General features: G+C 46.6%; 1 protein-coding gene across 1 annotated transcript; it reads right to left on the reverse strand.

Moving 5' to 3' along the window:
* Positions 1 to 7114: 7114 nt before the first annotated feature.
* On the reverse strand, positions 7115 to 9685 carry UBC (ubiquitin C). Its single transcript, XM_005572601.4, has 2 exons — positions 9622 to 9685; positions 7115 to 8787 (listed from the first exon to the last, which is right to left on the reverse strand). Exon 2 carries the CDS (start codon positions 8782 to 8784, stop codon positions 7183 to 7185), a length of 1602 nt encoding a protein of 533 aa, XP_005572658.3. The 5' UTR covers positions 8785 to 8787; positions 9622 to 9685; the 3' UTR covers positions 7115 to 7182.
* Between the last annotated feature and the right edge of the window lie 7405 nt (positions 9686 to 17090).

Raw genomic sequence — 17090 nt, forward strand, 5'->3', positions numbered from 1 at the left:
GGCTAATGCTGGCAAGTCCGCTAAGAGGACTTCTGGGAAAGATTTTCTTGCTCCTAACAGGAATCACAGGAAAGAGATGTCACATTCCCTTCCTCTGGGCATTGTCTACATGTGATGTCGGGAACTGCTTAGCCATCTTGCTAACAACCTGAGAAAAAAAGACCACACAGAGAGGAGGCCAGAGCCCTAGCTCTGAATGTCTTACTCTGAAGATAATATCAATATATTTCCTTATTGTTTAGGCCAATTGGGTTGAATTTTCTTCCACTGGAAGTATCCTAATACAGTAGAGGCTCAATCAAGTTTTTATTAAATAAATAACTAGGGGCTGGGCACAGTGGCTCATGCCTATAATCCCAGTACTTTGGGAGGCTGAGGCACGAGGATTGCTTGAGGCCAGGAGTTCAAGACCAGACTGGGCAATATAGTGACACTCTGTCTCTACAAAAAAAAAAAAAAAAAAAATCAAAAAATTAGCTAGGCATGGTGGTGCACACCTGTAGTCCTCCCTGCTTGGGAGGCTGAGATGGGAGAATGGCTTGAGCCCAGGAGTTCAAGGCTGCAGCGAGCTATGGTTGCACCACTGCAGTCTAGCCTGAGTGACAGAGCAAGACACTGTCCCTAAAATATGAATAAAGAAATACATAAATGGATACCTACATTTGTTAAAAATAAGATCTCAAGCCGGGTGTGGTGGTTCACACATGTAATCCCAGCACTTTGGGAGGCCGAGGCGGATGGATCACCTGAGGTCGGGAGTTTGAGACCAGCCTGACCATCATGAAGAAATCCTGTCTCTACTAAAAATCCAAAAAAAATTAGCCAGGCGTGTTGGTGCATGCCTGTTATCCCAACTACTCGGAGGCTGAGGCAGGCGAATCGCTTGAACCTGGGAGGCAAAGGTTGCGGTAAGCCAAGATTGCACCATTGCACTCCAGCCTGGGCAACAAGAGCACAACTCCATCTCAGAAAAAAAAAAAAAAGATCTCAAATAGTAACTAGTAGTGATGAAACTTTTTTCTTTTTTGAGACAGGGGCTTGCTGTGTCACCCAGGCTGGAGTGTAGTGGCGCGAGCGTGGTTCACTACAGCCTCCACCTCCCAGGCTCAAACAATCCTCCCACCTCAGCCTCCTGAGTAGCTGGGACTACAGGTGTGCACCACCACTCCCAGTTAATTTTTGTATTTTTTATTTTATTAATGTATCTGAAGCTCACTCTTCCTCAATACAATTACCTTGTATTAATTCAGTTAAAAGATATTTAACCCATTTACTCAGCTGGTCACAGTGGCTCACACCTGTAATCGCAGCACTTTGGGAGGCCGAGGTGGGTGGATCACCTGAGGTCGGGAGTTCAAGACCAGCCTGGCCAACATGGTGTAACCCTGTCTCTACTAAAAATACACACACAAAAAAAATTAGCTAAGAGTGGTGATAGGCACCTGTAATCCCAGCTACTGGGGAGGCTGAAGCAAGAGAATCGTGTGAACCTGGGAGGCAGAGGTTGAAGTGGGCCAAGATCGTGCCACTGTACTCCAGCCTGGGCAACAGAGTGAGACTCTTTATTTTTTTTTATTTTTTATTTTATTTTTTTTTTTTTTTGAGACGGAGTCTCGCTCTGCCGCCCAGGCTGGAGTGCAGTGGCCGGATCTCAGCTCACTGCAAGCTCCGCCTCCCGGGTTCACGCCATTCTCCTGCCTCAGCCTCTCGAGTAGCTGGGACTACAGGCGCCCGCCACCTCGCCCGGCTAGTTTTCTGTATTTTTTAGTAGAGACGGGGTTTCACCGTGTCGGCCAGGATGGTCTCGATCTCCTGACCTCGTGATCCGCCCGTCTCGGCCTCCCAAAGTGCTGGGATTACAGGCTTGAGCCACCGCGCCCGGCCGAGACTCTTTAAAAAAAAAAAAAAAAAAAAAAAAGTATTTCAAAGGTATTTCATCCATTTACTGATAGCAACATTTGAAGCCAGTGGTTCCCAGGGCCATTCGTTTCACTAGGAGAGTTTTTTTAAATGCTGATGCCTGGGCCCCACTCCAGACCAAGCATTTGGTATTTGTTGAAAGCCCTCCAGCCCCATCTCTTCACTTGCTTTTCCCACCTCAGTTACGCTGGTCTCCTTTCTGTTCTTCAAATATGCCCAAGTCTTCCAGCCCCCGGCCCCCGTGCTATTTCCTGACTCTGTACCTTCTGCAAAGCTAAGGCCCATCTTCCAGGTCTCATATAGTGTCTTTCCTGAAAGCTTCTCCTGACCATCTGCAAGTAGGATCACAAACCCCTCCCAGTCAACCTGACAGCCTCACATAACTCCTGTCACCATGCGTCATTTTGGCTTACTAACAAATCAAAGAACAGAAGCAAGCCATTTGATTGTTTCTATTTTTTTTTTTTTTAGACAGAGTCTCATGAGCCTCTGTACAAAATAGAAAAGTTGATGGGATTTCAGGGAAAATGGATAATCTTCAGTTGGGGCAGTCAAGGAAGGCTTTGTGGAATCTTTGAATTAGATCTTGACATTATATTTTGACAGTACTTTAAATAAATACAAATAATGTTATTTTTTCTTAAGACTCATGCAACCGCATCTATGTAAGGGAATCCTTACATAGTGTTCATTCGAGTGTGAAGCCACACTTTGGGATGCTTTACAATTTAACAATCAGGAACACTTACTCTATTTTATTGACTTAAATTTGTCGAGGTGGCAGGGAACAACTGAGTGAAGGGTGGTAAATGGCAGTGTGTATGTGGGGGAAAAAAAGTGGCCAGCAGATAAGGGAAGCAGGGTGCAGAGTATTTTGAGGAGTTAGACCTGACCAGCTATAACAGGAAATAGAGGCTCTAGATTGAAGAATAGCTACAATGGATGTTACGGAGAAATTCCAGCTGGGGTGGAAACATATAGCTGCAAAATTGGAAGAGCAGCTTATTCTAGGCAGAAAAGAAGAAAGTAAAAGGCATCTGAGGGGATAGTAAATTAATGCTTACTGATAAGTGAACAAGCCTCTGGAAGTAGAAAGGTAAAAGCATAAATTGCTTGGTCAACCACAACCGCTTGGGAGTGCTGCAGGCTTCATGACTAAACCAAAGTCTGTCCCTGAAGCTCCCTCTTCCGGCAGAAATAAACACTGCACACTAAGCTGGCTGACTCCTTTAAAAGGCGCTTGCCAATGGCTAAACAGTATACCTGTATGGGAGTCACAATTGTAATATCTTGGTGAGGGTTTTGTTGTGCCTTCAGGCAAACTATAAAAGGAACACTAATTTAAATAAATACAAACAATGTTATTTTGTTCTTAAGATTCATGCAACCACATCGATGTAAGTGAATCCTTATATGGTATTCATTCAAGTGTGAAACCAAACTTAGGGATGCTTTAAAATTTAACAATCAGGAACAAGACTCTGTTAAAAAAAAAAAAAAGAAAGAAATGTTAGAACTCTGTCAAACTATAAAAATATAAAGTGAAATAGCACAGTGCAGAACAGACTGTACAGACCAGTGTGCTACCTTTCGTGTAAAGGGGAATTACATATATTATATATAAAATTTTTTATTAGGCCGGGCGCGGTGGCTCAAGCCTGTAATCCCAGCACTTTGGGAGGCCGAGGCGGGCGGATCACAAGGTCAGGAGATCGAGACCACAGTGAAACCCCGTCTCTACTAAAAATACAAAAAATTAGCCGGGCGCGGTGGCGGGCGCCTGTAGTCCCAGCTACTCAGGAGGCTGAGGCAGGAGAATGGCGGGAACCCGGGAGGCGGAGCTTGCAGTGAGCCGAGATCGCGCCACTGCACTCCAGCCTGGGCAACAGCGTGAGACTCCGTCTCAAAAAATAAATAAATAAATAGATAAAATTTTTTATTATTTATGTATATACAGTACTCGCTATATATGCATAAAATCTGAAATTACATGCTGGGGGGAAGGGGTGGATGGGAGACAAGGATGGAAGACTTTTTTTGTTGGTTTGTTTGTTTTTGGAGACCGTGTCTCACTCTGTCACTCAGGCTGGAGTGTGGTGGCACGATCTTGGCTCACTGCAACCTCCACCTCCCAGGTTCAAGTGATTCTCCCACCTCAGCCTCCTGAGTAGCTGGGACTACAGGTGTGCGTCACCACGCCTAGCTAATTTTTGTATGTTTATTAGAGATGAGGTTTTGACAATACATATATATTGGCCAGGCTGGTCTCGAACTCCTGACCTCAGGTGATCTGCCCACCTCGGTCTCCCAAAGTGCTAGGATTACAGGATTATGGGTGTGAGCAGTGAGCAGCCTGGAAGATTTTTTGTTATATACTGTTTAAAAGTTTTTAAGTGGTTGAAACACATGAAGACATCACCTCAAACAGTCATATTAACGATTCAAAAATATGCACATTAAGGATTAATTTTTTTGAAAATTTAAAAATTGAGAAATATCACAGGACAGTAATACAGTAATCATGAATAATTACAAAAATAAGTGCTGGCTGGGCATAGTGGCTCATGCCTGTAATCCCAGCGCTTTGGGAGGCCGAGGCGGATGGATAACAAGGTCAGGAGCTCGAGACCATCCTGGCTAACACGGTGAAACCCCATCTCTACTAAAAACAGAAAAAATTAGCCGGGCCTGGTGGCGGGCGCCTGTAGTCCCAGCTACTCGGGAGGCTGAGGCAGGAGAATGGTGTGAACTCGGGAGGCGGAGCTTGCAGTGAGCCGAGATCACGCCACTGCACTCCAGCCTGGACGACAGAGCAAGACTGTCTCAAAAAAAGAAAAGTATCCCTGGAAAGTAAAATTGAGTAGGGAATTTAAATGGGTTATTATCACCTTTGACTTTATAAACCTGCACACTAACACACAAAATGTGTATGTATTTAATTACAAACAGTAATTAAATTAAAGACCTGGCGTGGTGCCTCACATCTATAATCTCAGCACTTTGGGAGGCAGAGGCAGGAGAATCACTTGAGGTGGGAGTTGGAGACCAACCTAGGAAACAAGTGAAATCCCCCCTTTTTTTTTTTTTTTTTTTTGAGACTGAGTCTGGCTCTGTCGCCCAGGCTGGAATGCAGTGACACAATCTCGGCTCACTGCAACCTCCATACCGTGGGTTCAAGCGATTCTCCTGCCTCAGCCTCCCGAGTAGCTGGGATTACAGGCACCTGGCAACACACTCAGCTATTTTTTGTATATTTTGTATATTTAGTAGAGATGGGGGGGGTCTTGCCTTGTTGGCCAGGATGGTCTCGAACTCCTGACCTCAGGTGATCCGCCTGCCTTGACCTCCCAAAGTGGCTTACAGGCGTGAGCCACCGCACCCGGCCTGAAATCCCCTATTTTTAAAAAGGGTAAATAAATATTTTTTTTTCCTCTGGGAGTGACAATACATGGAAATTTCACTTTCTACATCACTAATTTTATGAATGTGCTTATGTTGCTCTATACTGCTTTTCAAAACTTTTCTAGTACCTATGCTTGTAATTCGGAATTTCTCATTGAACTTGATAGAAGCACTTTAGTTCAAGGGGCCAAGTGTTCTTCAGTGAGTTTTCAAGTGAGCATCCTCACCTCTACAACACTCACACAGCTTAAAACAGACTAATGTTTGCTCATGCCAAGATCCTGCCGGCTCTGCACAATGCTGTAACACCAATATGACCCAGTTCCCACATCCCACATCTTCAACAGCTTTAGCAGCCACGGCCTTTCTTGCACTTGACTTGATGCAGCTTTGAAGTTTTCAAAAAGCACTTGACACCGATTTATCAACGTTGCAATGCCTGACACCAAGTGTACATCTTTAAGACACTATTCAAGGTATTTTTTCCTTATACTAAGGTCACACAGATTTTAATGGGCACTAAAATTACACAGAAATTTGCATACTAACTGGAAGTGATCGCCTGCCTAGTAGTGGTTGAGTTTGTTGGGTTCTTGTAATGTTTCCTGATTTACGTACTCACTTGCATGGGAGGGTCATGGAAATTATTATACATTAGATGCACTCATAATGAAAACTCACAAAGGATTTCCTTAAGATTTACAGATTTCTCAAATTTTAGTCCAGTAACCCTAACCCTAAAGCTAAAACTGGTTTAAGCCACCCTTAGCTGCTTTACAATTGCTGCCAACGTGAGATTCTTCCACAGCAGAGGTTGTTCATGAATCCCCTAAAACTTTAGGGGAAAAGGGAAGGAGTGATTCCCCTTGGGGAAAAACCTTCCAAGACCTTTAAAGGGCCTCTGGATGACTGCCTGGTGTCCACCCCTTGTATTAAACCAGTTTCCCTGCAACTTCCACCTTTGGTTCTAGTCAACACCTTACCAGGACCATTCGATTGGGCAAATGCTACCATACACTTGGGACAAATCCAAAGGTCAATTGTTTCCCCCACTGGTTATGTGCCAATCCTCCATCTGTAGTCACATAAAATCTGACATTTTATCAGCAAGAATTGTTTCAAGGAATAGCTCATTCTCTAACCAATTCCTTTTCTACACCTTGGTGGCTATGCCTTTTAATCCTTTACCTACCACATCCTCTTAAAATTTGATCCCATGACTGTCTACGCAGCTCAATGCGCATTTATACAGACCTATGTACTTGAAGCATCCTTTCAGTTACCCTCCCACCACTCCCACCTTTTAAAATTCCTTCCTTCTTCCTGGTGTTCCGGTAATTCTCCCATTCTCTTACCTCACACATCACCCACAAACCAGTATTTTTAAAGTTAACTTAGAGTTAAATCTACGTATGTAAAATACTTCCATCTCCCAACAACTTTTTTGTCTTGCTGTTCCCCCAGCGGGAGGACAGTGGCACTCAGATCACAGCAACCTCCGCTTAATTGGTTCAAGGGATTATCCTTCACCCTCCCATGTAGCTGGAATCACAGACACTCACCACACCTGCCTTTTTGTATTTGCAGTAGACATAGGGTTTCACCACATTGGCCAATCTGGTCTTGAAGCCGGCTTTTATTTGCACCCACCTTCTACAGTTCGTACTATATTAAGGTCAACCCCTTCACTGACATTTCACTGTTACCACAGCAACATTTGTAAACTGAAAACCTTGATCCCCTTCACCCAGTCTAATGCAAAATAACCTTAACTTTTAAAAAACCACACCAGTTGGGAATGCAACAACTTTATTGAAAGAAAAGTGCAATGAAATTTGTTGAAACCTTAAAAGGGGAAACTTAGACACCCCCCCTCAAGCGCAGGACCAAGTGCAGAGTGGACTCTTTCTGGATGTTGTAGTCAGACAGGGTGCGTCCATCTTCCAGCTGTTTCCCAGCAAAGATCAACCTCTGCTGGTCAGGAGGGATGCCTTCCTTGTCCTGGATCTTTGCCTTGACATTCTCAATGGTGTCGCTGGGCTCCACCTCAAGGGTGATGGTCTTGCCAGTGAGGGTCTTCACGAAGATCTGCATCCCACCTCTGAGGCGGAGCACCAGGTGCAGGGTGGACTCTTTCTGGATGTTGTAGTCAGACAGGGTGCGCCCATCTTCCAGCTGTTTCCCAGCAAAGATCAACCTCTGCTGGTCAGGAGGGATGCCTTCCTTGTCCTGGATCTTTGCCTTGACATTCTCAATGGTGTCGCTGGGCTCCACCTCAAGGGTGATGGTCTTGCCAGTGAGGGTCTTCACGAAGATCTGCATCCCACCTCTGAGGCGGAGCACCAGGTGCAGGGTGGACTCTTTCTGGATGTTGTAGTCAGACAGGGTGCGCCCATCTTCCAGCTGTTTCCCAGCAAAGATCAACCTCTGCTGGTCAGGAGGGATGCCTTCCTTATCCTGGATCTTTGCCTTGACATTCTCAATGGTGTCGCTGGGCTCCACCTCGAGGGTGATGGTCTTGCCAGTCAGGGTCTTCACGAATATCTGCATCCCACCTCTGAGACGGAGCACGAGGTGCAGGGTGGACTCTTTCTGGATGTTGTAGTCAGACAGGGTGCGCCCATCTTCCAGCTGCTTTCCAGCAAAGATCAACCTCTGCTGGTCAGGAGGGATGCCCTCCTTGTCCTGGATCTTTGCCTTGACATTTTCAATAGTGTCACTGGGCTCCACCTCAAGGGTGATGGTCTTGCCAGTCAGGGTCTTCACGAAGATCTGCATCCCACCTCTGAGACGGAGCACCAGGTGCAGGGTGGACTCTTTCTGGATGTTGTAGTCAGACAGGGTGCGCCCATCTTCCAGCTGTTTCCCAGCAAAGATCAACCTCTGCTGGTCAGGAGGGATGCCTTCCTTGTCCTGGATCTTTGCCTTGACATTCTCGATGGTGTCACTGGGCTCCACCTCGAGGGTGATGGTCTTGCCAGTGAGGGTCTTCACGAAGATCTGCATCCCACCTCTGAGGCGGAGCACCAGGTGCAGGGTAGACTCTTTCTGGATGTTGTAGTCAGACAGGGTGCGTCCATCTTCCAGCTGTTTCCCGGCAAAGATCAACCTCTGCTGGTCAGGAGGGATGCCTTCCTTGTCTTGGATCTTTGCTTTGACGTTCTCGATGGTGTCACTGGGCTCGACCTCGAGGGTGATGGTCTTGCCAGTCAGGGTCTTCACGAAGATCTGCATCCCACCTCTGAGGCGGAGCACGAGGTGCAGGGTGGACTCTTTCTGGATGTTGTAGTCAGACAGGGTGCGCCCATCTTCCAGCTGCTTTCCGGCAAAGATCAGCCTCTGCTGGTCGGGAGGAATGCCTTCCTTATCTTGGATCTTTGCCTTGACATTCTCAATGGTGTCACTGGGCTCAACCTCAAGGGTGATGGTCTTGCCAGTCAGGGTCTTCACGAAGATCTGCATTGTCTAACAAAAGAGCCAAAAACCACCAGCATTTAGCAGACAATGTACTAATCTTCCTAATACTTAAACTATATGTTATATTCACCCAAATGATTACAATTTAAAAGATACCTAAGAAACTTCACAAAATACACTCGCCAACCCCGAACGCATAGTTTAAAACTCAGACTTCAGCTACTTAAGAAAATAGGAACATAGAACTGACCAAAGAAACTGACGCCTCACTTATCCCTCCCCTCACCAGAGGTCAGGCCCCTGTCGACTCAGGAGGGCCTACCCTAGGCCCCAACCCTGCGTCCTGCGACGAAGAAAAGCCTACTGCACACCTACCGGCAGGTGGCCCCACCCCACATTATGAGCCAACAGAACGGATGACGTCACGACACTGCGAGGGCGCGCGCTCCTCAAGCTACGGGTGCACTGCCAAGTGGCACCGCCATTAACTGCCGCCCCCGCAACAGACGACAAAGCGAGTTCTCCGGTCAGTGACAGACTTCACATCAAGGTCCCCAAATGGTGCCCCAGCCCACCTCACCAGAATAAGAGCGTTCCCGCATTAGCGAAAACCTCAAGGCCTTGGGTTCTTGCCGCAAACCATGCCCCCCACCTTGTTTCAACAACCTCACAGCCCGCCTCACAACCGTCTTCCATTCAAGAGCCGGGAACAGCCGCCATTTTGCTGCGCTCCCCTCCCACCCGCTGCTCGGGGCACCTTGCTCGCGGACCCAGACTACAGCCCTCGGCGGCCTCTCATCCCGCGGCGTCGGCCCCCCTCCATCCCACCGAGCGGCCCAGCGGCCACGAAAGCCATGGCCGGCCCAGCAGCCCTCTGCTCACCAAGTGGCGATGACACCGACACACAAACAAGAACTGCGATCCCACTCCCGGCTGCGACGGAACTAGCTGCGCCACACCCGGCGCGTCCTTATATAGTCATCGGCGTTCACCGCCCCAAGGAAATTCCTCCGCAGAATCGCCGAGAAGGGACTACTTTTGCTCGCCCGTTCCGGTCTCTGGAAAGAAAACCAGTGCCCTACAGTCACCCAAGTCCCGTCCCAAAATGTCCTCCTGCTGAGACTGGGGTTCTGGGACTGAGTCTGGTGGGCAGCGGGCCGCCGTCCTGAGCGCCCAAGCGGAAGAATCAGGGCGCTCGCTGCGCCCTGCGGCCATGACGTGGAGGCGCTCGCCGAGAGGAGGGGGCGTCCGCGGGAGGCGCCAAAACCCGGTGCGGACTCTGCGGCGCCAGGAGCGGGTGGGCAGCCCGCGTTCCTCAGCCGCGGCCCCTCCCCTCAGCCCCCGCGGTCCCCTCGGGTCGCGAACCCCGCGTTCGGCGGACGTGGGGCGCGGACGGAGCGCCTCCCGCAGAGTCGGGGTCTCCCTCCCCTCCCTCGCGACCCGCCCTGGCCCACCCCGCGAGACGGACGGGTCTTTATTTTTGGGTCACATTTGAGATAATGACGGGGCTTTCTTTGCTCAGCCCCCCTCAGTCTTCCTGAGCTTCCCAGCCCGGTCGCGGGGGCTCCCCGGTGCCGCGCCCCTCCCCCGCTGCGGGCCGCGGGACAAGGACAATGACTCAGCAGATCTCAGGCCGGGCGCGGCCCTAAAGCTGGGGAACGCTCGAGAACTTTCGAGGGGAGACACTGCAGAGGAGCTGGTGTCCAGGTTAAATTTGGAAAAGTGAGGGGGAAACCCCACACAGTTTTTTTTTTTTAGCTGGAACCCAAGGCTGAGGGAACGACATCCTTCTAGACTGTTCTTTCACCTTCGTGTACATTCTGAGGGCCGGGTATGGAAAGGTCCTACTTGGTTTCAACAGGGAGGCCTAGAAATTTCTCTGGTTTCAATGGGTACGATTATTGTAATCAGGATCCATTCAATAATCGGACCCATTTAAACCGAAGGTTTTAAAAGACAGGAATAGAATCCCAGCCCTATTTCAGGGCAGGGTAGGGTGTCAAATATGAAATGTAATTCTACAGGGCAATTCTATTTTGATAAAAGAAGTGGGGAGAAAAGAATCACCAGCCAGGTTTTTAAATTTTTACCACAACCTATTTTGTGATCCTTATGTGTCATTTCTTCAGTATATTTTTAAAATGTTTTAACAAATACGAACATGGTGAGATTTTTTAAATGTGTCTTTTTAAAGTGTACAGTGAAAAGTCTCCCTCATGCCTTCAATTTCCCAGTCACTGTCCCTTCTGGAGTCTTCTAGAAATAGTCCCTGTTTCTACAAATGTATTGGAGGTAGGGAGACTATTTTGATTTCTACCCTTGAAAGCTTCAAAAAGAGAGAAAAAGAGGCTAGCAACTGAAAAATATTTTGCCATTAGGAAAAGACTACATTCTTGTTTTAAGTTATGAACATTACATTATTTAAACGGCACACTTAAAATATGCATCAAAGCAAAATGAACCTGCTACATACTCTCTATGGTAACCCATGTTTGTATTTATGAAAATCCAAGATCTGTGCAATGTTCAAAACAGACTTTGACATCTCTAATTTTTAACAATTTTAAGAGAATGAATTCATGTGTTAGTGGGAAATTAAAAGGAATAATAAGTGTCATCTTCCAGGATTGGCAGGAAACCCCAGTGAGTTCCAATACACATTTCTGCAAAGTTTTTGTTTTTTGTTTTTCCCCTAGATTTCGGGAAGGAGTTTTGAAAGGAATAAAAAGCTGAGATTCTTTGTGAGGTGACGAGGCCTGGCTTTCAACCACGCCCTGATTGCTTTTGGCTGTTGCTCTGCTGCAAGCCTTGTGATTCATGTTGTTTAAAGGCTGAGTCACCAGCTTTGTGACATAGCTTTATTCAGAGTCCAAAAGGTACAGAGAAAAAACAGCCCTGACTGCAGAGGGATGGGAGGGAGAGGAGGTCAGGAGGAGGAAAAAGGAAGAAGAGGGGATAAGGGTAGGGTGGGTAATGGGCCAAAGGTGAGCTACAAAGAGAAACCAGTGTTTTCTCTAGCAGAAAAAAATTATTGAAACCACCCCAGCATTCCCCGACTTAAATGGTTATTGAAGCAAACAGAAATAAACCTTTCTCCAAGGTCACTGAGGTGACAGAGAAAGGAAAAGAAAATGGCCTCCCAAAACACAGGTGTCTGATGCTTCTCTAGAACAATGGTTCTCAACACGGAGTGATTTGCCCTTCAGGGGGACATTTGGCAATATCTGGAGATATTCTTGGTTGTCACAACTCAGGGAGGTTAGGGGGTGCTACTACTAATACTAGCACTCTTGGTAGACACCAGGGATGCCGCTGAACATTCTGTGAGGAACAGTCTCCCACAATAATCCCACCCAAAATGTTAATAGTGCTGAAATTGAGAAACCGTGTCCTACAAAGGATTTTTGTTGTTGCAACGACGGCTTTTCTATTTTCCGAAAGGGTTCCCAAAGTCTAAATGTCCCACTTGGACTCAGGAGTCAGGTATCAAGTCACGCTCTTAAAACCTAAACCCTGCTGACCTAGAATGCGATGTGCTAGAATGTGCGAGAATCGGGATGAGTCACTGAATCCGTTTTCAGTTCGTTCCACCCACAGATCCGTCCTTTGCAGGCGCCCCAGAAAAGATTGCTTCAGAGCTGGCACCAATGGAGAAGGGACAGAGGCCCAGCAACAGGGCGGGATTGGCAGGCGGAAGGGAGCATGTGATGGGCTGAGCTCACAAAGGGCCCGGCTGCTGGGCTGCAGCTGGGCGGTGCGGGGGTGGATCAGTGCCTGCTCTTCCGCCTTCCTTTCTCCCCTCCCCCTAAGGATTCAGTTCCACCTTCTGAAAGTCACCACCTTGTATGTGATTTAATCCAGCCCCATGAAACTATCTGAGAGCATGAGTGAGGGTCAACCAACTTGTTTCCCCCAAGAAAAAGGGTGGAGTCAGAGAGGTGGTGGGAACGGTTTGCCTTGCTTTGTCATCGCTTATATAACCAGAAAAGGTTGTCAAGGACGCCTGCAGGTTAAGGCCTGGCAAACAGGAAGAAAAAAAAAAACCTTAGGGAATATGTTCTTCCTGTTTCTACTTGTGTTGTATAACTGTGTGGTGGAACACAAACTGCTCCAGCTTAAAAATAACCCATTCATCTCAGCAGTCAAAACCGGACTTAAGAGCTAGTCTCTAAATTTGCCTAGTTTAGGAACATTAGGAAGTTATTTAACCTATTTGGGCTTTGTTTTTGTCGTTGTTTGGTTTTGTCTTAAAATTGTAAAATACGGCCGGGCGCGGTGGCTCAAGCCTGTAATCCCAGCACTTTGGGAGGCCGAGACGGGCGAATCATGAGTTCAGGAGATCGAGACCATCCTGGCTAACACGGTGAAACCCCGTCTCTACTAAAATACAAAAAAAATTAGCCGGGCGAGGTGGCGGGCGCCTGTACTCCCAGCTACTCGGGAGGCTGAGGCAGGAGAATGGCGTGAACCCGGGAGGCGGGGCTTGCAGTGAGCTGAGATCCGGCCACTGCACTCCAGCCTGGGCAACAGAGCCAGACTCCGTCTCAAAAAAAAAAAAAAAAAAAAAAATTGTAAAATACACATAAAATTTACCATTCTTAAGTGTACATTTTTTGTAGCATGAAGTACATTCAGTGTTGTGCATCAGCCGTCACCACCATCCGTTTCTGGAACTCTTTTCATCTTGCAAAACAAATCTGTCCCCATGAAAAACTAACTCCCCATTTCTCCTCCCACCAGCCCCTGGCATCCACCATTCTACTTTGTGTCTCTATGAATTTGACTACTCATGTGACCTCATATAATAAGCTTTAAGTGTAAAATAAAATTTAGTAGTTGAAAAAGCACTTTTTTCAAAGAGTATTTCTAGGAAGCTCCAGTTCCTAACACTAGCCTTTAACAATAACAACTCCTTGAGGTATTTTTTTTCCTTGTCATGCACTAGCAGAAATATTTGGCTTTGTTTCTTTGTTTTTTGAAACAGTATCTCGCTCTGTCATGCAGTGGTGTGATCACGGCTCACTCTGCAGCCTGGACATTCAGGCTCAGGTGATCCTCCCACCTCAGCCTCCTGGGTAGGGAGGACTACAGGTATGTGGCACCACACCTAATTTTTGTTTTTTTTTTTTTTTTGTAGAGAGCAGGGTTTCGCACTTTGGGAGTCTGAGGTAGGTGGATACCTGAGGTCAGGAGTTGGAGACCAACCTGGCCAACGTGCTGAAACTCCATCTCTACTAAAAATACAAACATTATCAGGCGCAGTAGCTCACGCCTGTAGTCCCAGCTACTCTAGAGGCTGAGGCAGGAGAATCACTTGAGCCCTAGAGGCAGAGGTTGCAGTGAGTCGAGATCGTGTGCCACTGCACTCCAGCCTGGGTGACAGAGTGAGACTCCGTCTCCAAAAAATAAAATAAGAGATGGGGGTTTCACCATGTTGCCCAGGCTGGTCTTGAACTCCTGGGCTCAAGTGATCCTCCTGCCCTGGCCTCCCACAGGGCTGGGAATACAGACGTGAGCCAATGTGCCTGGCTGAAATATTTAATTATAAGGTACAAAGTAATGTCATATAAGTGGGGGTCATAGTAAGAAATAAAAATAAAAAAAATTGAAAAAAATAGGCATGGTGGCTTACACGTGTAATCCCAGCATTTTGGGAGGCCAGCGTGAGAGGGTTATTTCAGCCCAGGAGTTAAAGACCAGCCTGAGCTACATGGTGAAACCCTGTCTCTACCAAAACAAAAATTAGCCAGGCGGTGGTGCATGCCTGTAGTTCCAGCTGCTCGGGAGGATGATGTGGGAGCATCGCTTGAGCCTAGGAGTTTGAGGCTGCAGTGAGCTGTGACTGCACTACAGCACTCCAGCCTGGGCAACAGAAACAGACCCTGTCTCAAGAAAAATAAATAAATAAATAAATAAATAGATAAACAAGAAACAAAACAGAAGTGAAACTGCCTTTACCAAAGTCATAACAGAAAATTATTACAATGAAAGAGATCTGACCTCATTGACGCCATGTTGTGCCTAACCTCCACTGTCTTTGTTCATCCCTAGGTGTAGGCTGAACTGACTTTGGAGGAACTTAGTTTATAATTTAATTTTGAAACAAAGGTGATAACAGCCTTTTTCCAAAACAAGCCCCCTTCCTGCCTGGGCACGAGACTGCTTTACAGTACTAACAAATTGGTCACAAGATTAGAAATTATGGTTTAGGAGTCACGCAGCTGGAGACTGCAAGATTCTGTCCATGCCCAAATTGCTCCTGAAGATAAAACATAACTATTGTAAAAACCTAAGACCAGTGCTTAAGATATTTTGCATACTCTGCACTCATTGGGCCAACTGACACCGCCCGGATTGATAAACTGGCTCATCTGGTCTTGTGGCCCCCACCTAGGAACTGACTCAGGGCAAAGGGACAGCTTTGACTCTGTGATTTCATCTCCAATCCAACCGATCAGTACTCCCAATTTCCCGACCTCCCTACCCACCAAATTATTATTCAAAACTCCAATCCCTGAGTTTTCAGGGAGACTAATTTGAGTAATAGTAAAACTCCCGTCTCCCACACTGCCAGCTGTGTGTGAATTAAACGTTCTCTGTTATGCCAGGGCAAGGTGGCTCACGCCTGTAATCCCAGCATTTTGGGAGGCTGAGGTGGGCGGATCACAATTTCCCTGTCTTAATAAATGGGCTGTATCTAGGCAGAGGGCAAGGAGAAACCTTTGGGCAGTTACAGAAGATGTAAGTTTTGTTTTAGTCCTGATGACTTCAGAAATGATCTTCAACGTTTTTTCCCTTAAAACTTTGTTGACTTTCAGGGAGAAATAACCTTTCCTGAAGCTCATTAGAAACAAGCTGTCACCAATGCGTCACCACCTAACTGGTGAGTCAGTTCACAAGTTTCAGTTTCCTCATCTCAAAAATGAAAGCTCTAGATCTAAGATTAGACGCTTTTACCATTTAAAACATGAAGTCAAGTCAAACGAAAGAAAGGGGCTGACAGGTGAGGAATTCATTATAATTGCAAAGAACTGTACCACAGAATGCAGCAGAATCCCTTCTTTCATTCTTATTATTATTTAGAGAGATGAGACCTGGTTAAATTTTAAAAATATTATTTATGTTTATGTATTTATTTTTGCCTAAAGATCATGCATGCAAGTAAATCTTTCTTTTTTTCTGTCTTTCTTTCCTTCTTTCTTTGTTTCTTTCCTTTTCTTTTCTTTATTGAGACAGATCTCCCTTTGTTGCCCAGGCTGCTTTCAAACTCCTGGGCTCAAGCAATACTCCTGCCTCATGCCTCCCAAAGTGCTGGGATTACAGGCCTGAGCCACCATCTTTTGCTTTCAATGGTAAGATACAGAAACACAGTGGAGGTGAAAGCAACTTCATCTTGGATGCTAATCTGCCAAGATAACTTCTGATTAATGCCTCTTCCAGGAAGGCCTCTAAGATTTCTACTTTACTGTTACCATAAATTCTGCCCTTAGATCAGAACAACCTAGATCATAAATCCTGCCCTTATGCAGATTCATATAACATTCTTGCCTTTGCTTGAGGGGTTGACTTCAATTGTCCTAAATATTCCTTCCCTATGGTATAGAAGCCCTGGGTTGGGGGTTATGGCACAGTGAACTTTATATCCTCTGATGACCACCCTGAGACTATGGCTTCTGTTGGTAAGTCCCTAATAAATGTTTTTTCCTGAGAAACTGGGTTTGTCAGCCCCTTTCTTTGGCCTCTCAGCTCCCTTGACCTTTGGGGTAGGTTTGCAGGTCTCCTCACCCCGGAACACAGTGTATGAATATAAATGTAAATTGCGTGTGCATTACAGCCATGGAGACGTGTTGCTGAGGAAGCAGAGAGCAAAGCCCTGGTGGGATGCGAGTTTGTCTTTGGGTTCCTCCCATGCAAATGAGGTGGTTAGTGGCAGTGCAGAGGAGGAGTGAGATGGCAAACAGGGGGGCCCAGACCTTCCAGCAACTTACACACTTGCCCCCCCGATGGCCAGGAATGCGTCAACAGCCCTCGAGACCAGTGCAGTGCAATCACAGTGGCACAAGATGTGGTGTACACTCCCCAGATGATCTTCCTGCTCACGTTTGCTGTGGTTTCAATCATGCAGTCAGGTTTTGCCTTAACACTTTTCTGCTGATTACTCCCATCAGCCTCTTCTAACTCATGTGCATTTGAAACATTAGAGATTTCAGAATGGAAAGATCACGCCTGGTGTGAAAATCTGAGCTCCAAGTAGTGCCTGGAATCATAATACATATAATGATCACATCCATGGCAGTTTAATAATAAGGAGCTATGGACCACAATGAATAGAGAAATCAGCAAAACCGTAA

The sequence above is a fragment of the Macaca fascicularis genome, chromosome 11 (genome assembly GCF_037993035.2).
Source record: "Macaca fascicularis isolate 582-1 chromosome 11, T2T-MFA8v1.1".
Taxonomy (NCBI): domain Eukaryota; kingdom Metazoa; phylum Chordata; class Mammalia; order Primates; family Cercopithecidae; genus Macaca; species Macaca fascicularis.

Bases quoted from the DNA above. Each gene is read 5' to 3' on its own strand.
- UBC (XM_005572601.4), bottom strand. From the start codon at position 8,784: ATGCAGATCTTCGTGAAGACCCTGACTGGCAAGACCATCACCCTTGAG.